Here is a 24,400-nt window from a genome sequence, read left to right as displayed (position 1 = left end):
ACATCTGCAGCTCGAGCATCAAGGCTTCTGCTGTGCCAAGTCCAGTGAGATTCCTAAAGATTAAGGGACATTTAGTCAAGCTCAGCCTGCCCAGCATGGTGCAACACCAACAGAAGTAGTTCCAGAAGCCCTCCACTTGGCAAGCTCCACACCAGCCGGTTGTCTCTCTAGGGAGGGATGGTAGGTCACGAGTGGGGGGAGCAATAATGGACACAACAGTAGAGGCAGGGAGGCACCCTCAAACTTTTGACTGCAGTGGGACTGTGCTCATCAGAGCAGTCAGTTGTGGGGTTGTCCAGAACAAGAGGTGGTGAGAAGGGGCACCCACTACCAGGTGCACAGCAGTGCGGCATACAAGGCAGTTTCCCATGCATCTGCAGTTTCACTCTCAAGACTCCCCTAGGAGTTTCAGGATGAGCCGCTCCTGTACATGCCACTTACTGCAGGTGTAACAAACAAGTAAGTTCAGTGAAGTTTGATGACAACTTTTCCTTCAGGCTATAGGTGAAGAGTGTAGTTGGGACTTGTTTAGGCTTTCTTCAGTTTATGTGGAAGTTTGTGTTCCTGCTCCTGGCTCCTTGTCAGAAGATGGTAGTCCATGCCCTCATAACATCCCTGCTAGACTATGCCAATTCACTGTACTGGGGTCTCCCTCTGTACCAACTCGAGAGACTCCAGCTGATGCAGAACGATGCTGCTCAGCTCCTGCATAGCATCCAGAAGAACACCTCTGTTCAGACCCATCTCAAGGAGTTGCACCTATTTAGGAAAGAGTAAAGTTCAAGGGACTGGTGTTAGCCCATAAAGCTTTCTATGGCCTAGGCCCAAACTATCTACCTAAGAGACTTTCTCACTATCACCCATCTAGAACTTTACGTTCTGCTGATGCGGAGCTGGCAGAGGGGCTTAAGAGGAAGAGATGGAGAGGCACCTCTTACTCTTTGTTGGCTGCCACAGGCTGGAATGCCCTTCCCTTGCACCTTTGTTATACTAAGGATTTTGGTGCCTTTAAAAGTGGCGTAAAAACTTGACTATATCACTGCATCTTTAAAACATTTGCTCATCTCTTGTGAGATCAGTACTCATTGAACCTGTAGTGCCGGGACACTCTATAGAGTATCTGTGTGCTTTACAAGTGCCATTTGATTTGATTTCGTTTTCACCTGATGTGGGCTAGCCACTCACAGAGGCCAAGGCTGCTAACCCAACAGCAGGGCCATAATCAGTGGCTACCTCTGGTGGGGGTCACATGTGCGGTGGCCCACATATTGCTTCTGCAGGCCCTTTTGGATGGCACTGTCATCTGTGTGGCCATCAGCCCATCCTCTGAAAGTAAAGTATGTGGCACATTATGCAGGCGTCTGTCCAGTGGCCTACTGAGCTCTGGCACAATGCCCACCAGGCCACATCATGCCGATAAGCTCCTGGGGGGTTGACGAATCAAGGGGAAAGTAATTCACCCGCCACATAAGCATACTCCAGGAGAGGCCTGCCACTCTGGCTGGGATGGAGGCCAGTGGTTTCATATTTTACACTTGCAATTGGAAATGTATGTCCACAATACACAAATGGAAACCATTATTCAAACAAGTCTTGGATAGGGTAGCAAAAATCCAGAGTTTTTGCCTATGTCTCTCAAAGTTTCTAGGCCCACACCCCTCAGGCTTTCTAAAGAAAACATGAGGATTGTCCATAGGTTATGCATCGATAAAGGAGACGTTCCACCTTGTGGTTCCAAGTAACAGCACTGAGAACTCAAGCTCTGGTCTAAAATGTCCCTTTGAAATGCTTGGTGGAAAATAACTCCATTGTTGACATCTAATGAAGTACAATTCTACACAGGCACTGTTAATTTGTAAATAAATAACTACATAAATAAGTGCTGGCTCACATTTTCGCAGAAGCCCCATAGTGCTAATCACTGGCGTAACGAAAATTGAGGGGGCTGTTGTGTGCTGGGGCTATGAGCACTTTGGGCCGCAGTTAGGCCTACCATATAGCGCGGAGGCTGGCAACGCTCAGCGCAGTGACTCAGTCCAACACCGTGGTCCTAGTCGGAAGTGACGTGCACGAGCGCCCGCCCTCCTTTTATTCAACCCCGCAGGAGGTATCCGAAAAATTCTATAGATGGCTGAAAGAATTGACACTTTTCTTTGTGGAGTGTCGCTCCATAGGTACCCAGTCTCTTTAGTACATCCCGGAGGTGTTTATGGTGTTTTGACGCGGTGGCGGAGTGTATCAGAATGTCATCGCTGACATTTATTACCCCAGGCAGTCCGGATAGGAGTTCCCTGATGGTGTTCTGGAACACCTCCACCGCCGAGGAGATGCCGAAGTTTAAACGCTTGTAGTGTCAAGATGGGTGCTAAAAGTGGTAATGAACCGACTTTCCTCAGATAACGGTAGTTGGTGGTATCCGGTGTTTAGATCTATTTTCGAAAACCACTTCGACCCATTCACGTCAGCAACGATATCATCCATAGTGGGGGTCAGGTGTCTCTCCCTCCGGATCGCGGCATTCGGTAGCCGCATGTCGATGCACAGGCGGATTTCGCCCGGTTGCTTAGGTTTTTCCACAATGACCATTGGTGAAACCCAAAGGGTGGGCCCCGTGACCTTTTCTATGACACCTAGGCTTTCCAATTTCTCAAGTTCTTTCTCCACCAGTGGCCGTAGGTGAAATGGTATCCGACGGTGACGCAGGGCGGTGGGAGCAACAGATCTATCAATGTGTAGTTTGATGGATTCACATTTTATGCAGCCCAGGCCTCGGAACAGTTCGGGGAATCGTCCCAATAATTCATCTACTTGGTGTGCTCTGATGCGATTGGCAAACGCTATTAGTTTCAAGTCTTCAGCTGTGTAACTACTTATCAGAGTGTCGGCCTTTCGGTTGATTATGTGGACTGTCGCCATCACCTCTGACTCATCGGCCTGGATAGGTATTGTGCTTTTTCCTTTGAGGGGTAGTGGTGTGTCCTCTCCATAAGCGAATATCCTCTCGTCTTGGATGGCAGTACCTAGGGGCACGGGCGTAGCCTATTGAACTGCTGCAGACCCATTACATTTACAGTGGTGCCAGAGTCAATTATGGCCTTAACTTAGTTTCCCGCCATCTGCACGATGCACATCGGTTGCGGCCGCCGCCGTTGCTTGAGCTCTCGTGCGAACGAGACGATGTAGGCCTCTTAATCCTCCGACTCAGAGTCGTCATACACCAAGGGTAGGTATCTCTCTGTCTTCGATGGCGGTGGGTCGGCCAGCGACAGCTGTCGAACAGCTTTGGAAGGCGTCCGTGATTTCTTGAAGTTCTTTGACGTGTTCCTTCTGCGGCATACGTTTGCGAAATGGTTTGGAATTCCACAATTTGCACAGGTTTTGCCCTGGGCTGGGCAGTCCTTAGCCGCGTGGGGCTCATGTCAACAATACCTGAACCACGCCCGGGGCGAATCTCTCCGATACTCTTTCTGTGGTGGTCCACGCGGTTGGGTCCGCACCGCATCTGCCCGCTCAGTCTTGACGGTTTCTGCCTTAATTTGGGGTTTGTGTAGTGCTTGTTCCATGGCAGTGGCCCTGATGTTTAAGAGCTCGTGAGATCTGGCCAAGATTAGGATATCTTCCAATGAGATCCCTGGTTTACGTAGAATCAATCCTCTCAGCACCTTGTCTCTGCATCCTTGAATAATTTGTCTCCTTATGGCCTTCGGTTGATCCTCGTCCGTACAGGAACTGGCTAGCTCCCTGACGCGGGCATAGAACTGGTCCATCGTCTCACCTTCCCTCTGGCGTGCCTGTCCCAACTTGAAAACTTCGAAGTCCAAGTTCAGCTGTGGGTCAAAATGGGCGTTGAGGGCAGCATCTGCCGTGTCATAATTATCCGCTGCCCCCGTATTGGGCAAGTGTTTGAACAGTCTGAATATTTCATCCCCTGCATAGTGTAGCAAGAGCGACCTTCTCACTGCTTTGTCTGTCTCCCTCGTGACCACAAAGTAATTTTCCAGTCTTTCAAGCCATATCTTCCACCTTGGTGAGGCTGTGGACGGGTCCTCCGCTTCACTAAATGGGGGTAACACCCCAGAAGCAGCGTGCTGAAACTGGATATTAATAGTGGCTGCTGGCGCGTCTTCGTCTGCCATGGTGGCAGTTCGTCGGGGTGACTTTCTCTGCTCTGCTTTTGCTCACGATGTGAGGGTTGCGCAGACTTGCTGACTGTCCTCCTCAGGTGCGCCGGTTCTGCGACACCCCGTGGACGCTGCGCGGCTCACCTCAGCTCTGTCGAGCGTCCCACTGGCCTCCGTTTGCGTGAGGGTGTTGGGATTCTGGTTGGGGTCCTTCTCAAAGCTGCGTAGCTGCATGCACTCCCTCCAGGGCACAGTAGAATGCACCCCCAGCCGTTTTCCACATCTCACGCGCAATGCGTGAGCATTGGCAGGGCGTTTTCCAGCTTCTCACTCGCAATGCGTGAGCAATAGTAGGGTGTTCCGGGATCAGCGGCTCACGCGAGATGATGCGTGAGATATAGCACCTTGTCGCGTCTTCGGTCCGATGCAGCGCACCACGGCGCCGCGTCCTTCAGGCAGCCACAAGATCTTCTAGGGCCCAGGCGTGAGGAGGCAGGGGTGGGTAGGCAGGCTCAGGATAGGCACAATGCCACGGCAGGCAAGACACCGCGGTGGGCACCGCGTAAGGGAGCAGGCAGCTCTGACTCAGCCACCGATGAGCGGGCGAGGGTTGGGCCCCCTCCGCTCGTCACCAATGATGTGTGCTGGGGCTATGAGCACTTTGGGCCCCAGTTAGGCCTACCATATAGCGCGGAGGCTGGCAACGCTAAGCGCAGTGACTCAGCCCGACACCGTGGTCTTAGTCGGAAGTGACGTGCACGAGCGCCAGCCCTCCTTTTATTCAACCCCGCAGGCCACGCCTGGCATGCGGATGTAGGGGTGCGTGTGTACGTGCGGCAACTAGACCGTTGCTAGCATTACAGGGGCCTCCCTGCACGGCATGCAGAGGAGCCCCCTCCATGCTCAATCAGGAGCTCTCTGGGCAGAGTGCAGTGCCGAGGGGACCCTCTGGAGCTTAGGACCTCCCCGCACTGCGGGGGCTGCAGTGGCGTGTGTTACGCCCCTGGTGCTAATGCTGAATGTTGTGATTTAAGAATACAAAGGCTGTATCTTCTTGATTTCACCTCATGAATTTTTCTTCCAATGACAAACTCTTCCCGCCCCTTCATCTCAGACTTCCAAGTTCTTTTTCAACCCTGCTTTCTCTCTTTGTCACTGTTTTTCACTCTCTCTTTATTTCCGCCTTCGTAGCTTTTCTCGCTCGTATTCTGGGACAAATTCTGAGGAATATAAATATGTTTTGGGCTCAAAAGAAGGGTTTCGGTGGCCTCCGCCTTCAACTACAAGTTCAAATTAAGCACTGTATTCATTCTACAATCTGCAGCTAGAGAGCTTGTTTTATCAGAAGGACAAACAGGAGTTAAAAGGGGTGTTGGCACAACCATGCATTTGGGAAAAAATACCATGACCATTGATTCAAACGAGATAGTAAGTAATTTCGGTTTTGAGATATTCTACCTTCTGTGAAGGCAGTCTCAAGGCTCTTGCCAGGGACAGCTCTAGCGCAGCCTGACGGGTGCCACCGCACAAGTGCCGACTTCAGGGGTGCTGTGTTTGCAAGTGTATTATAGTTTAAATAGCACCTGCTTCCGCGTGCTTTGCCACCAGCAATTTTCATACAACAATAAAAGTGTCAGTCAGAATATCTTTATTCGACTTAATTAAAGTCATACAAAGAAAGAAAACATTAAAACAGCACATTAAAAAAGTATACGTTGCGGTCATGACATTTAAAAAACATCTAACTCAATACACATTTTAAATACTATTTACACATAATTAAAAAGTATATATGTATATAAAACAGTGCCTATAATGTAATTTCAGACATTTAATAAACATTTAGGGCGGAGTTTGGCCAGCCACTTTCGCCCTAGCTGCCGCGACTAAAAAATTTGCAAGACCAAATGCTATGCATGGGTTAGTCATAAGCTGTAGGTAGAGCAGTGCGGGTCTCACCTGAGTGAACCCAGCATTTTTGAGTAAGGGGAGCAAGTGTTTTTTCCTTTGCTCATGGAATAGGCTACAGAACATAATGAAGTGCATAGTGTCCTGCACAGAAAAGTGGTCGCAGCTGCAAGGGGCGGCTAGTTCTGGCTTCTGCCAACCCTTAAAAGAGCCTAGGTGAAAATGAATAAGGTTAAACCTTAGTTTAGTTAATAAAAACCTATGGTAAGGGATAGTTACGAAGCGGAGGTAGGGGGCCATTTGAGGATCGCTCATCAATAGAAAGTGAGCCCTAACTGCCGGCTTCTGGAGCTCAACTGCCTCACGGCTTACTTCCTTCCTTTCTAAAAAGGCTTTTTTTGTTTGGACTATGTCACGAGTCGTGATTTTCTCGGGGGAATGGAAAAGTTCTGGGCGACCCAGATCTGAGAATGATTTGCTTAAATAGGCCAGCCAAGGGATTTTGCTCTGATTGTCCAGTGATAGGACGTCCCTCAGAATTTTATGGTTCAGAGGTAAATCAGCATTTAACCACATTTTCAGCCACAAGATCAGGGGTGCAACACTTAATAGGTCCGACAAATATGGCAACCCAACCTCCTTGTGAATAGAATAGGTGGGGGTTGATTGGGGGACAGAGAGAAGGGATCTGATGAATCTGTTTTCTGCTCTCTGGATGGGGTCGAGGTTTACATAACCCCACAGAGAAGATCCATAAGATGCGATGGCAACAGGCTTACTTTTGTATAACTTCACCAACGCTTCCATGGGCCTGGCACCCAATTTGCCGGCAAAGCCCAGGAGTGCGGATGAAGATCTAGTTACTGCCAACCTCTTTGCATTTATCTGTGGTCCCCAAGTACATTTTTGATCGAACAGCACTCCCAGATAGGGGAATGTAGTTACCTCGGACACAGGGGTCCCACTGCAGAAGAATGATTTGTGTCTTCTCTTTGCGCCCTCTATACCCATAACCATGGTATGGGATTTAGATGCGTTAACCTTTAGATCCAGATTTTCCATAAAGGAACCAAAGGCGTCAAGAAGAATCTGCAGGCCAACACCCGTGCGGGCTATCAACACGGCGTCGTCCGCGTACAGGAGTGCCGGAATGTGGGTGACTCCTGCGCGCGGTACGTCCGTGCCTCTGCCCCTCAGGTGTGCTCCCAATCCATTAATATAAATGGTAAAAAGCGTAGGGGCCAGGATGCAGCCTTGGCGTACTCCTTTGAGGGATTTAAATGAGGAGGTACACCTACCATTGTTGGACACACGAACAGCTGCGAAAAGCTCCTGATGTAACGAGGCCATATACATGACTAGGGCTTCGTCAATTCCCATATCTAACAAAATCGACCATAATTTGGACCTATTAACGAGGTCGAAAGCCGACGAAAGGTCCATAAAGGCCAGAAAAACTGAGCCCTCCTTAGCCATTGTATACTTAGAGATGAGTAAGTACAAATTAATGCATTGCTCGATCGTGCCTTTACTCTCTCTAAAGCCATATTGTAGATCGCACAGCCCGCCACATCCCTCAACGTTCTCCCTCAATCTTGCTAAAAGAACTTTCCCCAAGATTTTTACAGTGGAGTCCAACAGAGATATGGGCCTATAAAATGCTGGGTCGTCCCTCTGGCCTTTGTTTTTATAAATGGGAACGATAATAGAATTAGCCCATGAGGCGGGTGCTGCGTTGGAGTTTACTGCATTAAACACGTTAGACAACACTCTCGACCACATTTTAGGAGAGAACATAAAAAAGTCGGCCGGGACCCCGTCCGGGCCCGGAGCCTTATGTTTGGTGGTTTCCATAAGCGCTTTTTCTACTTCTTGGGGTTTAAAAACAATGGGGTTGACATTCCCCTTAGAAGATAAACAACTATTAATGTCCTCTACGGCTGCGTTTCCCCCATACACATTTTTAAAAAAGGATAACCATTTTTCCTCAGTGATCACGCAGTCCATTGGTAGATTATCTTCCTCCGAAAAAAGAGGGTGCTTGATGATTTCCCAGAATCTTCTGCTGTCCTTAAGCACCGACACTGAGAGGAGTTCCTCCCATGTTTCACGCTTGATGGAGTCTTTGCGGCTCTTAACTGCTAACTTATAGATTTTCCTTAGCCTCGCAATTTCCTCTTTTGGTCTTGGAACAATTTTAAGAGCCGCCAGCAGATTTCTGTGGGCCTTCGAACATGCCGCATCGAACCATCGCTTGTGGGCTTGAGTTCCCGAAAGAGGTTTAGCTATAAGATCTTTCGAGACCTGTGCGCATATTTCCTCGTAGGCTGAAACCAATAGGCACCCTTGAGTGTCAGGATCCTGACACAACTCAGTCTGTAATTTGATCTTAGGGAAGCATTTTTTGTAAAAGTGTTCCGGGATCACCTTTGCCCATTTTATTCTTCTATCTTGATCTGTGGTCCTCAAAGAGGAGGCTGGGTTTACGATTGAAGGTGCTATACCCATCTTGCTGCCCCATGCCACTTCAAGATGCACTGGGTTGTGGTCACTGAAGTGGGTTTCCACCGTCCTGTATGCCGTGATAAAAGATAGTATACCAAGAGAAACGAAAATATAGTCTATCAAAGAACCATACTGGCTACCGGTGAAAGTTGGTGTTCTAGTACCAAAGTTGGGTTCATAAAGGTTATAATTAGCCAGTAGGTCTTCAAGTTCCTGTCCCTCTGAGGTATGTTCGAAGTGGGGCGCAACCAAGGCAGCGTCCTCATCATCACAAGCTACTCTTCCCTTACAGGTTGAATTACATAAATGAATGTTAAAATCACCTAGTAAAACTAACTCAAATACAAAAGAGATATCCTGTAGGACTGAATTTAAAATGCTATCTAAATTAGCGATATTTCGGCCATTATAAGCACAGTTACTTGAGTTATAGAAGTTGACATATAAGGTCCTACTAGTTTTATTGATAGTCCTTTCGACGATCAATATGTTATCAGATTCAGACCTGATCTGTCTATAACTTCCTTTTAGATCCACGGAGAATAAGAGCACCAGACCGCCTTTGGCTCTACCCATTCTACTAGGGACGGCAGGAGTTGCAAAACTGGTGTACCCATCCCACCAGATGTTGCTGGAAGTGTCCCATGTTTCTTGCAGCGCGATGATGTGGTACTTTGAAATAAATCTGCACCATGCTGGGTCCTGGCGTTTGTTGCTTAGACCTGCCACATTCCAGCTTAAAATCCTACATGACTCCCTACTAGTCGTAGATTCACTGCCATTCTCAGAATCACCTTCCTCAGGAACTTGTGCTAATGTGGCCCTAGTAGAATTCGCCTGACAGCAATGCTGTATCATCCCGCTGATAGTGCCTGTATCAGGAGCAGCGTCTGACCCAAATGAAAGTGTTTGCTGACCACGAGTGACCGGTGTATGTGACTCTTTGACTGCATTAGGCTTGTAAGTGCTTTGGAGATCGTCGGTGTTTTGGGTCTCTTTGCGTGGGTTCAAATTAATTGGTCCAGGATTGTTTAAGTTGGATCTTGGTGCAAGTCAATCACAGGTGTTGAGGTCCGATAAGGGACCAAACCTATTTCCTGTGGTGAAGCCCCAAGCAGAAGGAGTGGCTGGGTGGATCTGGACGGCATGAGCTTGATTCCACTGATGATGTGGGGTTATTGGGTGGCCCATGGCCGGATCCATTCTCTGCCACCGAGTTGGCCTGATACCCCGTGCGCTGTATTCGTAACCGGGTTCGCCATTCATCCACCCGTTAAGTCCGAGCACTTGCGGAAAAGCCGGGGGGATGATCCGCTCATATGGGTAATTGGATCTTCCTGGCAAGTGCTGCGATGCAGGCATAAACCGATCGCTAGTGAATCGGGGGCCCGTTGCCCCTCCCCAACTGCTATTGTTCCTGTACTTTGTTGGCCTATTAGTAGTGGCTAACGTAGCAGATTGGGTCTCGTTATTAAAAAATCTGAGTGTTAACGGGACTATGGAACCATTACGCCGTTGAGGCGGAAAGAGATTGGTCAGGATTTCAGGAAGAACATCTGCGTTGGTGAAGTTTATAATGACGCAGTCTCCCTGAAACTTTTTCGGTTTGTTGCCAATCCAAGGAACCCTCCTGGTCGAAACTATATCACCTGCCAATTTGTCAAACCCTTCTTGCGCCATATAAATGTTGTTAGAGAGCCAATGCAGGGCTTTGTCCTTGAGATCCTGGTTGGACTCTGTTTTATCTTGCGACAAGACAGGAACGTTGGCCAATACCAAGACTAGCGGTAATGCTTCCGCTATAAACTGGACCGGGCTGGCCTCTTGATTACGTGCCGCTGTTGCGTCAATAGTGGTGACTTGAGGGCCCCCAGTTGCCGCACTCTGATTCTGAACTATTGATGTTAAGGATGGGGGTGGGTGTGGCAAGTCTGATTGAGTTGGCTGCGCACTACTATCAGTAGAGGGGACATCCTCATCCGTAGATATTAAATCTGCGACAAGGGTTGAAAGGTTCTCTAGTTCCTTGGCCAAGTTACCATGAACCCCTCCCAATTTCTTAACTTCGGCGGTCAATTTGTCCACTTTCCCGATCAGAGGCTTTATAATAGTTTTAATCTTGATATCCATCATTTCTTGGATCCTGTTGAAGAGGTCATCATCAGATATGCGCCTAGACTCAAGATCTAACTCATGGTCTGTGAGGTTACCCATCCTTCTGGAAGGTGGAGTGGCTGGTTTCTTCCTCCCCTGTTGTTTCCCCCCTCTCTTGGCTGCTAATTTCCTACATGCTCTAACAGCGCGATTAGGGGGAGACTGGAGCTGTGCAGCCTCATCTATGACGTCTGTCTGGATGCATGTCTCGGTAGAGGCGACATCGGCTAAATCTATAAGATCAGCTCTGTCCTCGGCAGGAGTCGGGTTTTCAGTGACTTCCATGTGATTAATCGAAGAGTTAGGGCCGGAATCTGCAGCAATTGACTGTGCGTTTCCTATCAGGGAATCGGACATTGCTGTGCTTGTGGGCGGGCTATCTGCAAGAAAAGTGTCAATACAACTCAGGTGATTAATGTTCTTTCTGGAGTGAGATCGTAGTTTTGTCTAGTGGAAGTTTTGACTCAAAGTAGGGAGGGTTAACATAAATAGGTCAGTGCATTTGTCAGAGAGATCCTTTTGTTACTTGCAGTGTATAAGTTATTGTAGAGGCCGCCCCCGCAGGGGGCTTAAAGGGCCGGTGCCTTAATCCGCACCAAGCCCCAGAAGAGAACCGGTTCAGGGAGCACCCAGAAGTGGGAAAATGCCATGGCCCCCCCTTCCTACTGGCGGCGCAGAGTGGGCACCTGCCTCACCGTCCAATGGGGGCCAATGCGGAGTACAATCCCCCCAATGGGGAGGGAGGCCAGCTAGCCGGTGATGCAAAAAGGGGGGCATATAAGCTCTGCTCCCGGGTCGAGTTGGCATCGTGGACCAGGTGGCAGCAGCAGCGCTTCAGGAGAATCTTGTCCAACCCCCCCACACCAAAGGAGCAGCAACGTTGCAGTGCTGGAAAGCGGGCACGGAATGGGCAGAAAATAAGGATACAATGGTTGCTACGGACGGGCGGTGTGTAAGAATTGGCTCCCTCACACTGGGATGCCGGACGGCAGGGTGAGTGGCCAAACAAAGAAAAGGGGGCAGCAAACGGAGACGGCACTCGTGTCTAGCACCCGCCGGATGGCAGGGCACAACAGAGCCTAACAAGGTAGCGAGTATGGTCCTAACTCCGGGAAAGAAGTACCCCCGCGCAAAGTAAGAGCAAAGACAACCGAACAAGGAAATGGCCCAGAAGGGGCAAAAACGAGAGAAGCCTACAGAAAGATCTAAAGAATGAACTGCCAGTCCAAATGCGAATGGACAATGGAGTGATCAGCATCACAGACTGATGATTTATGACCCATGCATGACAGTTCACAAATAGTATTGTATGGCAATCGCATATGACGTATGACAGACAGTATATGCATGTATTTTCAATAAAAAATGCGGCCAACACTGACCACTAAGAAACCAAACGGCTGTTGGCTTGTTCCTTCTGACCAACATAGGTAGGATACATATGTGTATATGCTCTGGGGTTGGGCACAGTGCAGCGGGTAAAATCCTAATATAGAACGGTGCGCTAATATCGGTCAGTAAAGAGCTGCATGCAAACTGCAAGGTATAGATTAGAGCATTAGGATTTCCCCACAGTCTTTCATTATTCTAATATTGCAAAACGGGTTCATTTCGGTAAAAAAAAAATCCATTATTTTTTATTAGATGTAACCCCCAACCGTGGTGTTATGTTATAAATTCTGAGTATGTGGTTCTCCAGAACAAACCAATCAAACTAAACTGTCTATCAGTATGGATGAAATATGCCTCCTACACCTTGTAGTCCTCTGCCATATGTAACACTCCTATACATGGATTTACACACACATAAGATTGATTGTCTCTGTGTAATGTGTGTGTGAAGTAAAGTGCCCTGACACCCTACACTAGTAGGAGTGTCACTATAAATCTATTTAAAATGCATATGAGCGAGAGAGTGGTTATGGAAACTTGAGAGCCACTGTGAAAGGAAGGTAGTGAGGGAATCCGTGGCAGGATGGTCTTTGGGGGGCGCCAACAAACACTGTTGCACAGGGCGCTACCAGTGGTAAAGCCGGCCCTGCCTCTTCCCTATACTTGTTCACATGATACCCTGGTTATTGTACCACTTGGGGAAGGGGCGGGTGGAATGTAGGAGCTAGCCCATAGAACATTACAAAACTCGGTGGCCAACGTTTGTTCAGCCTTTGCTGGGGGGAACCTGTGATACACCACATGTGAATTGAAGGCCTGGTTGTGAGGGAAGCCATGATGAGCAAAGTGGGCTTAGAAAAGAGATATTTTGTGAAACATCTTACCTTGCGCAGAGGCCATCCCAAAGAGCCCTGAAAAAGATCGAAAATTGACAATAATTATTACTTTACATTAATGACAGCAGAATCGGTTTAAAACATGGCATTTGAGGCTTATGAGCAGTGGTGATATCAGATACAAGGGCTACTAAACAATACTCAATGTATTATCTGTGGATGGATGAAACCGCCGAGGAGAAACTAGGAACCTCTTGATACAAACAAGCACATGTGCACTTGCCAGCTATATATGTATTGATGCATGCCTTCTTGGGGGGGGGGGGGGCGGTGTGGCACGGTGTGTGTGTGTGTCCTATCGGTTTGAGTATATGTTTGGCCAAGTGATGAGTGATTGGTCATAGGATGGTAATTCCTGCCATGGAATATTTCCCTTGGCACAAGGAAAGTGAGGCTGGCCCTGGTGAGTGAGGCTGGCCCTGGTGAGTGAGGCTGGCCCTGGTGTGTGAGGCTGGCACTGGACAGTGAGGCTGGCACTGGACAGTGAGGCTGGCCCTGGACATTTAGGCTGGCCCTGGACTTTGAGGCTGGCCCTGGACAGTGAGGCTGGCCCTGGTAAGTGAGGCCGGCCCAGGACATGCACGGCTGAACGCAATGACTACTCTCAAGCTTTATATCAACGCCTTCCTCAGAATGACTTCCAAACATAACAGTTATTGCAAAGTGTGGCAGCCCATTCTTTGCTCGGTTTAAACAAAAGTACCCAAATGTCTTAAATTTTGGCAGGCCTACACTGGCTTCCAGTGAGGGAAATTATGTTTAAATGTCTATTATTTACCTTTTTATCAACATGGAACTGCTTCCATGCTAGAAAAAGTAGTCCGCTATGTTCAATGAGATGACTCCGCTCTCGTTTTCCTGCTCTGGCCCTTACTCACGTTAAGGAGGAGCTACCTTTTCTGCCAGTGACCGGGCAGGAGCGTCTGCAGTCAGTGAAAGTCTCTAAAACGTTTTTCTTTACTCAAAACGACTGTGTCTAAACTCTAGTTAAAGAAAAACTTAGTGCCAGAGCATCTCTTGCTCAAATTGTGGTGCTTGACACAAAAATAACAACATAATGTAATACACAGGATTCTGCAATCTCTGCATTGACCAGGCATTGGTAGAGCCAATTGGTTTCACCCACATGAGAGCTGTTGGCTTTGCCAATGTCTTTTAGCTATGTTCTACAGCAGCAGAGTAGTGTAGAGTGGCTTGCAGTGATGTAAAGTGGAGTGAAGTAGACTGAAATGGCAAAGTACATGGGAGTGGCGTAGAGTGGGGAGAACTGGAATAGAGTAGAGTGCCATAGAGTAGATTGAGGTGGGGTAGAGTGCAGTAGCAGAAAGTGGATTGACATGGATGACAGCAGAGTAGGACAGATTAGAGTGGCTGCGTGGAAATTCATGATGTCGAGTAGAATGGCGTGGGATAGAATGGTGTGGGATAGAGTGGTGTGGTATAGATTAGGCTTCTGCAGAGTAGAGTGCAGTGGTGTAGAGTTCTGTGGTGTAGAGTTGCATAGAGTAAAGTGGTCTAGAGTGGTGTAGTGTGCTGTGGCATAGAGTCAAGTGACAGAGTGAAGTGGCACTGTAGTGCAGAGAAGAGTGGCATAGAGAGGAGTGCAATAGGGTGAAACACAATGGTATAGAGTGGTGCACAGTGCAGTGGCATAGAGCGGTGCAGAGTCGAGAGACACCGGATGGAGTAGAGCAGCATAGAGTATAGTGGTGCAGTGCCATAGAGCGCAATACAGTGCAGTGGTGTAGAGAGGTGCTGTGCCATGGAGTGATGCAGAGTAGAATGCAGTAGCAAAAGAACAAAATGGACTGGCGTAGAGTGCAGTGGTGCACAGTGGCGGTCCGTGCAGGTAAGCACAGTGGGCAGGGGAGTCGACAGACAATGGAATAGGGAAACATTAAATAAATAAATCCTATTCCATCATCTGTCGAAATACCCTTGCCCCTCCCCACTGCCACCTTGCTTACCTGCACGGAACGCTGTATAATGTATAATGGGATACAGGAGAGAGGCACAGAGTAGAGTGGTGTAGAGTGCTGTGGCCTAGAGTTAACTGCTGTGGTGTAGAGTGGTATAGGCTAGAGTGTCAGATTGCAGTGGTATAAAGTGCAGTGGCCTACAGTAAAGTGCAGTGACACAGAGAAGAGGGAAGTATTGGTGTATAGTGCAGTGGCATAGAGCAGAGTGCAGAGGTGTAAAGTGCAGTGACATAGAGTCACGCAGAGTAGAGTGGTGTTGGCATAGAGTGCATCAGCATAGAATTGAATTGATATAGCGTTGAGTAGAATAGAGTGGTGTAGAGTATAGTGTAGTGGTAGTGGTGTAGAGTGCATAGTACAGAGTAGAATGGTGCAGCGTACAATGATGCAGAGTAGAGTGCAGTGTGGTAGAGTACAGTGGCGTAGAGTGCAGGGCAGAGGGGTGGGAGGGAAAAGAAGCAACTTGGGAGGGGGACGGGTGGAAGGGAATAGAAGCTACATAGGCAGAGATATGGGAGACTGACGGAAAACACAAGCACTTATTTGGAGTGCTTAAATACAAAGAAACATGTACCTCCATAAAGAGGAGCAGTGAAAGGACACAAGTACTTGGCCTATTATCCAGGGGAGTCAGAAAAGGGGGTGGTGATGAACAGAGTGTCTGAATTAAGCAGACCACTCTTACCCAGTCCAAAGATCAGGGCTTGATCCATCACCGTTATTTATCTCACTGCACCATCCCAGCTCAGAACCTGGCTATATGCAAATCAGTCTGTCCCTGGCCCAGTGCATCATGGGAACAGGGCAGACTAAACTACCAAGCCAATTCTTCACCAGAAAGGAGACAAGCTACCGGGGACCGGTTTCTGGCATTTCAGCCTTCTTCGGCCCGGCTTGCTTGAATCCTGATGGTGCAGTGAGAAAGGGACTCATGTCTGAGTATACCCTGCCACACCTATAGTGGCCAAAAACGATTCACAAAAGGGGGTGGTGATGAACAGAGTGTCTGAATTAAGCAGACCACTCTTACCCAGTCCAAAGATCAGGGCTTGATCCATCACCGTTATTTATCTCACTACACCATCCCAGCTCAGAACCTGGCTATATGCAAATCAGTCTGTCCCTGGCCCAGTGCATCATGGGAACAGGGCAGACTGAACTACCAAGCCAATTCTTCACCAGAAAGGAGACAAGCTACCGGGGACCGGTTTCTGGCATTTCAGCCTTCTTCGGCCCGGCTTGCTTGAATCCTGATGGTGCAGTGAGAAAGGGACTCATGTCTGAGTATACCCTGCCACACCTATAGTGACCAAAAACGATTCAGAAAAGGGGGTGGTGATGAACAGAGTGTCTGAATTAAGCAGACCACTCTTACCCAGTCCAAAGATCAGGGCTTGATCCATCGCCGTTATTTATCTCACTGCACCATCCCAGCTCAGAACCTGGCTATATGCAAATCAGTCTGTCTCTGGCCCAGTGCATCATGGGAACAGGGCAGACTAAACTACCAAGCCAATTCTTCACCAGAAAGGAGACAAGCTACCGGGGACCCGTTTCTGGCATTTCAGCCTTCTTCGGCCCGCCGGCTTGCTTGAATCCTGATGGTGCAGTGAGAAAGGGACTCATGTCTGAGTATACCCTGCCACACCTATAGTGGCCAAAAACGATTCAGAAAAGGGGGTGGTGATGAACAGAGTGTCTGAATTAAGCAGACCACTCTTACACAGTCCAAAGATCAGGGCTTGATCCATCACCGTTATTTAGCTCACTGCACCATCCCAGCTCAGAACCTGGCTATATGCAAATCAGTCTGTCCTTGGCCCAGTGCATCATGGGAACAGGGCAGACTAAACTACCAAGCCAATTCTTCACCAGAAAGGAGACAAGCTACCGGGGACAGGTTTCTGGCATTTCAGCCTTCTTCGGCCCGGCTTGCTTGAATCCTGATGGTGCAGTGAGAAAGGGACTCATGTCTGAGTATACCCTGCCACACCTATAGTGGCCAAAAACGATTCAGAAAAGGGGGTGGTGATGAACAGAGTGTCTGAATTAAGCAGACCACTCTTACCCAGTCCAAAGATCAGGGCTTGATCCATCGCCGTTATTTATCTCACTGCACCATCCCAGCTCAGAACCTGGCTATATGCAAATCAGTCTGTCCCTGGCCCAGTGCATCATGGGAACAGGGCAGACTAAACTACCAAGCCAATTCTTCACCAGAAAGGAGACAAGCTACCGGGGACCCGTTTCTGGCATTTCAGCCTTCTTCGGCCCGCCGGCTTGCTTGAATCCTGATGGTGCAGTGAGAAAGGGACTCATGTCTGAGTATACCCTGCCACACCTATAGTGGCCAAAAACGATTCAGAAAAGGGGGTGGTGATGAACAGAGTCATCATGCACTGGGACAGGAACAGACTAATTTGCATGTAGCCAGGTTCTGAGCTGGGATGGTGCAGTGAGCTAAAAAACGGTGATGGATCAAGCCCTGATCTTTGGACTGGGTAAGAGTGGTCTGCTTAATTCAGACACTCTGTTCATCACCACCCCCTTTTCTGAATCATTTTGTCCACCATAAGCGTGGAAGGGTATACTCAGATGTGAGTCCCTTGCTCATTGCATCATCAGGATTCAAGCAAGCCGGGCCGACGACGGCTGAAATGCCAGAAACCGGTCCCCGGTAGCTTGTTTCCTTCCCAGTATAAGAATTGGCTTGTTAGTTTGGTTTGCCCTGTTCCCATCATGCACTGGGACAGGAACAGACTAATTTGCATGTCGCCAGGTTCTGCGCTGGGATGGTGCAGTGAGCTAAAAAACGGTGATGGATCAAGCCCTGATCTTTGGACTGGGTAAGAGTGGTCTGCTTAATTCAGACACTCTGTTCATCACCACCCCCTTTTCTGAAATATTATCCAGGGGAGGGCAAAACACAAGAAGAGGACGTGACGCCCGCATTCCAAAACAAAGCGGGGACAAAGGAAATAAGACCAACACTGAAACTAACAAATTGTAAGGTATAGGCAGTCCACAATAGGTAAAAAACATGTCTTGTAGAGACAGTAGAGGTACTATCAAGGCGAAAATTAAAAACTGTCTCAATTTTTTGTTTTAGTTTTACAATCAGCTACTAATGATACACTCAGCCCCCTAATATAAAGAAATGTCAAAACTCAACTGCAATAACTTATTACAGTTGAGCTCTGAGTGACAATGACTGCTGACAGAGCCAGTAACAGAAGGGTAAGGACAGGTCATGAAGAAACACTTGGCTTTTTAAATTTCTGCTAGTTTCTGTAGCTGTAAAGTGACAAGCAGAAAAGAGATATTTATGGGGACAAGTTTATGTTTTGCACTACTTAGGTAATCTTAGAGAAGTTATGCATTTTCTGCATGTTTCTACACATTCCGGGAGGTTGCACCTTTTTTTTTCCTTTTTAAAAACGAACTTCAATTAAACGGATTCGAATACCTTATTTCTGCAAACATGTAAACTCGTTTTGATGGGTTTAATTTAACACTAAGGATTCTATTTCGATTCTTCATGTTTGCAAACATGCTCTGCCTTTAATAAGAAAGCACTATGGCCCACATGCATCAAGCATTTTTGTAGACGCAAACGGTGCGATTACTTAAAATCGGCCGTTTGCGAATGCAAAAGTGCTTTTTGGGATGCATGAAGCAATTTTAGAATTCGTAACATTGTTGCGAGTTCTAAAATTGCGGGTGCTTTTAAGAAGTCGCAGATGTGCGACTTCTTAAAAGCAATGCATCATTACTTTGACAAGTGGAAATTCGCAATTAGGGTTCCAAATTTACCGAGTGTTTGAACCACTCGGTAAATTTGGAAAAAGTGTTTAAAATGCTTAAAATGTTTTTTTTTCAACATTCATGTTTCACACACACATGTCCTTCGGACATGTGTGTGTGAAACATGATGCGAAAAATAAATTTCAGGGGTGCATGGGGGGGTTCTTTGGACCCCCCCTGCACCCATGAAATTTTCAAAGTGCCACTCGCAATTCCCATTGACTCCTATGGGCCTTTTGGCCCATAGGAATCAATGGGAATTGCGAAAATTAACCTAAGAATTCGGTATTCATTTGGGATTCGGTAAAAATTGCGATTTTTACCGAATCACAAATGAATACCGAAAATAATGATGCATAGCATTTTGCACTTCTTAATTTGCGAATCCTTATTTTTCGCAAATTAGGAAGTGCAAAATGTCACAATGATGCATGTGGGCCAAAGTACCTAGAATGTTAGTGGTTTGTGGAAAAGGCGATTGTGTGTCAATGTATGTTAAAGGTATCAAATACCCTCTGCCATATATGATTAAGCCACTACAAGTCTTGTTGGAGTTCCACAACCTTAAAAAGGAATTTTGCTTTCGGCCTTGTTTATCTATATTCTTCAGGGATAGCAGTATCCTTATAAAGCAAGGCACAGCGTACTATATTCCACAAATAACATTAAAAGGGTTTTTTGAGCTATGCAGAAAAGTGCAGGGCACCCGCTGGCCATGTGAATAAGTAGTAAATGACTACATGATGATAATGGCGTGCAATGTGACTACACAATTTGTTTGTTTACTACAAACTAAAATCCAATATTCAAGTACAAAATTAGCTTATTTCAGGTACTTTTCAACCATTTTGGGGACTCTTTTTCAAGAAATGGAAGCATAAAAATTCAGTTTGGATGAGAAGTTACTAATGAAAATAAAAGCTTTGACTTGGGAACAATGAATGTATTTTCAGGCAACAGCATGGAGATATGTGGTGTCATTTTATTCTGTGAAAATAATAAATTGATATTTTAAAACAAAATGAAAACGTTACTAAACAATCTAACACTGATGATTTCGGCAGACGTGGAACCATTTTCTGCTAATTTGAGCGTTTTATGATCTTATTCTATTTTTTGGTGCTAGAGGAATCTTGAATATACATAATTGAAGTCTGCTATCTAAACTTCAATAAACAGGATGGTGGATCAGCGGTCCAAGCTCGAGTGATAGGGTTTTCCCATTCCCTTTGGTGCCCTTTCCATGTAGATTGTCTGTAATATTATTTGATCACCACTTTACATAGAAAGAGTAGAATTGGAAAATGAAAGGAAGTGTATGGTAACTTATATCCATTGGAATAGAAAGAAAGACTCCAATTACATAACTTAACTAAATGTATTGGCTTTTTCACAGTTTCACAGTTTCACAGTTTCACCTGGAAAAGTGTATTAACACACAATGTTTGATCTCGTGTATTACAAAGCTTTCAAAACTCTACCATCCCTGGAGTGAGAGTTGGGATTGCTTGCCAAATCATGAAGTATTGCAAGATGTAGACGCCACTTTACAACGCATGTGTTTATAACGCATGCCATTACAACACGGCGCTATAACAACGACCAAGTTAATACATCGCATACCATTACAATGCAAGTCATTACAATGACTTGCTGCAGGGGGGCGCTGGATGTTGGAATAGTATAATTTACTATTCCAACTCCAGTCTGTGTAACAGTAGGGAAGGTATTGGATTTAAAATCCAATGCCTTCTGCCCCCTACATCAAGTCGTTGTAATGCCATTTGATGTAAGAACACAGTCATTGTAATGACCGCGTTGTAAAGGCTGCCATGTGTAAACGTCATTGTAAACTATGTTTACCGTAGACACGTGGACCTGAATGCCTCACTTGTTTCAAACTTCACCAGCCACGGCTGCTACTCTTTTAAAAGAGCTTCTACCCTGAAGAACTTAAAGAAATTAGGATTACTGGTAAGTAATCGGACATTCCGAATTTTCTTTTCGTTCTTGCACTTGCATTTCTTGTGGAGTGAATTAAACTTCTACACAGAAAACAATTCAGAAGCATGTTTAAAATGTAAGGTTAAAAAAAACCTTACCCATCATTCACCTATATTCCACAGTAAATCAACACACAATTTAGTTCTCCCTCAATAATAAAAAAGCTATAATATATAACTCCTTTTCATTATTATTAAAAAGTAGGCATACTTGGGCGTGGTCTCGGTGCCGACCAAGATGGGCGCTTGACGGAGGAGCTCCGTAACGCCGGGAGTACTTTCTCATCGTCGATGCATTACCCGCATCGCTAGAGTGATGGAAACTGCTTTCCCTGCAGTCGGAGCGTCGCTGGAGCAGGATGAGCCACTTTCCTTGAGGTAACGCGTTGCGCTTTATTCACTATGAGCGCAAACGCGTTCTCCACAGAGGACTCTCCATTTTGTTAGGCGCACAGAACCTTCATGCTCCAGGGCTGCGGACCCCTTTGATTTGTGCTAATGGCTCCGAATTCTGCTGATTCTTCATTTGCCGGGCAGTGTTTATAAAGGAATTCAAATTCATGACAGGTCTATTTTAAGCAAGGGAATATCGCTGGCAGTACTACCTCACAAGTATAATATTTCTCAGGTGCCTCTCTTCTTCATAAAATGTTGGACCGCAATAGAGAGCAAACTGTACTTGGCAAATTTATTAGACCAAGAAATGAAGATCCTATAGCAGTTCAATGCTGACAAAAGGAAGTTACCAAGCCCTGCAGCGTCCTAAAGGCTAGTAATTCATTATTATGGAATAAGGTTTACAAGCAGTTGACTGACTTTTTCCAAAAAGAGTTTTGGGTGATACACGTTATGTAAAGGCACCAGAGCACATGTATATGACACCAGGATACTGTTTTAAATAACCTGCATTAAAAGCCAAACATAAGTGCGCAAACACGTTCTCCACAGACTACCACAGATTATTCACCATCTTGGTTCACCTACGTTTACTGCGTTGCCTAGCAGGTTGTGCTTCGTCCATGATGCATTTCACGGTACTCCCTTGGAATCTTTTGGATTATATGGAATGTTTTTCTTTGTGACATTGTGATGCGAAGAGTGGTTCTGGAATTGACGATTTGTTCTACAAGGAGTAACAGTTTATTATTGCATATGAACTAGTTCTGGAAATACTGCCCATTTAAGCAGAGAACTTGCTGTGCGGCCGGTAGGAGAGACATCACTCTACAGTTACTTCAGTACTTCCTTCTATGTTATCCTCCGCTCCATTAATTCAACGCTGCAGGTTGGCCAATACTGTCTTGTGACACATCATTATTTCAAATGCCTTTTCCTTGCATTCATTCAACCCATTATATGGGTAGAATACAGAAACCTCAATTTATATGTGTTCCAAAAAGGGCATAATGCCTTCTTCGACTTTGCCTGAAACAACTTCACTCTCCATTAAAGACATGGCTGGAACATCTTCAACTCACGCTCCCTCTTTGCAATCTACATCTCATAAATCCTCTCCACCTATCATGATATCCAAGGGTCTGAATCAGGACCCTCACTCTCCTGACAAGGCGCCCTCCCCCATCTCCATGGAGCTTTTGCTGGAGGAAATATGCACCTTACGTCCATTTGTGGAGGAGAGAAATAATAAGATGCAATTTTTGAAGGAGAAATGGTCTTAGATGGAGGATAGAGTGTCTATGATGGAACACCAGTTAACTTCCATCCAGGATGTCCCCCAAAAACTTTCTTCTCTAGAAAAAAAGGTGCGCAGACTGCAACAGCATACTGATGATTTGGAAAACAGGAATAGGAAGAATAACCTACGAATTTACGGTCTACCTGAAACTTTAGAAGGAGATGATCCTGTCTCTTTTATCTCAACTTTTATACCAAAATTATTGGATATGCCCCCATCTACGGTCCTTAGTATCCAAAGAGCACATAGACTTGGTCCTCGTATTTCATCTTCTACGCCTTCGGACAGACCTAGAGGAGTCATCAACCTCTTTTTGAAGTTTACTGATGTTCTATCTGCAGCTAGAGCTAAACATCAGGTTTTATGGCTTGGTCAAATAGTCTTCTTATCTCAGGATGTTTCCAACGCCACAACTGCCAGGCGGAAAGAATTTCTCAACCTTCGTCCTTCACTTCGCTCTCTTGGCGCCCGCTATGGCCTCTTTCACCCCTGTATCTTTAAGGTGACCTACCAGAATCGTACCTTGTCCTTTGAAGATCCTGAAGAGCTCAAGAAATTCATCCACTCACACATCTCAAGTAGTATGGGCACGGCTGGTCCTTCCATTGGTTGATATTGCTCTAATATTCTTGATGCATTTATTATGATACCTTTGAACTGCTGTTTTCTTCTTGTTATTACGAATTTTCATGTGTTCAACACTATTCGTTTTTTGCCTTCTCTGTTTTTTCACTTATTACATTGCTTGTAATCTAATAGTTTTTCTTCTTTAATTATCCTTTTCAAATACTGCTCTTTTCCAACTCTTCTTTTTTGGACCTGTCAGTTATTATTTAATTTTGTGTCTGTTTTTCTATTCTTCTCCTGCAATGTTTGTTAAATACATTCTCTTTATCTTTCACAGGTTTCGTGCTTTGCTCTAAATTCGTGCAGTCCGTCTCCTTGTTCCTATTCTCTTGGTGTGTTGTGAGTCTCCCGGGTTCGAGCGTTCTGTCTTTTCGATCTTCATCATCCCCCCAGTGTATTCACGTCATTGTCCCTCTCAGGTATACTTGTTCAGTCGTCCTTATTGGATATGTACTGTTTCTTTTTGCTTTTCATCTCTTCCTCTGACTCCCTTCTTTCCTCCTCTCCTTTTTATACCTCCTTTCTCCTCTTGTTATATCTTTTATCATTCTGTTACACTATGTTTTGTTCTTTATGGTTCCTTAATATTTTTGGCATTCAAAGTTACTTTTTGGAATATGAAAAGCTTTGTTTGTTCTTTTAAAAGACAGGGTATTTTTTCTTTCCCCATTACTTATCATCTTGATTTGATTTTCTCAGATCCCATTCTTTTTTCATTTTTTACGTTTTCAAATTCAGAGTTATCTTGTGGAATGTAAAGGGTTTTATTAATTGCATTAAAAGACAGAGAGTCCTTTCCCACTTAGCCTCATATAACCCTGACATAGTTCTTCTACAGTAGACCCATCTTACGGAAAGTGAATCTTTTAAGTTAAAAAGAGGCTGGGTGGGTACGGTCTTGTTCTCAACTTCTTCTAATCAAAAAAAATGGTGTTGTCATTCTATGTCATAAGAAACTGAAATGCAATGTTTTACTGCAGGAACATGATATAGAAGGTAGATGGATACTTGCCAAATTGTTAATTAACTCTATTCCTTTAACTGTTTTTAATGTTTACGGTCCTACACAGCCTGATTGTTCTTTCTGGCCTTTGATCACACAAAAATGTATGCAATTTCAAGATGATTTGTTTGTTTTAGGCGGCGATTGCAACCAAATTATTGAGCCATTTCTTGATCGCAAATCTACAGTTCGCTTTATTCCACACAAGCCTCACAAACAATTCCTGAACACTATTTCTCAAATTCATCTAGTTGAAAATTGGAGGCTATCTCATCCTGACACTCTAGACTACTCTTTCTTCTCACCTCCTCA

General features: G+C 45.9%; 1 protein-coding gene across 1 annotated transcript in view; it reads right to left on the bottom strand.

The window, feature by feature from the left end:
- Nucleotides 1-24,400, bottom strand: part of LOC147703606 (serine protease 27-like) — a 263,605-nt gene that overhangs the window by 140,629 nt on the left and 98,576 nt on the right. Inside the window, exon 2 of the mRNA XM_086931942.1 lies at nucleotides 12,965-12,991. Within this exon, the coding sequence (XP_086788068.1) occupies nucleotides 12,965-12,991 (27 nt within the window). The remainder of the gene's footprint in view (nucleotides 1-12,964; nucleotides 12,992-24,400) is intronic.

This window comes from Lissotriton vulgaris, chromosome 7, assembly GCF_964263255.1.
Source record: "Lissotriton vulgaris chromosome 7, aLisVul1.2, whole genome shotgun sequence".
In the NCBI taxonomy this organism is placed as follows: Eukaryota; Metazoa; Chordata; class Amphibia; order Caudata; family Salamandridae; genus Lissotriton; species Lissotriton vulgaris.
This window is presented reverse-complemented; position numbering and strand designations above follow the sequence as displayed.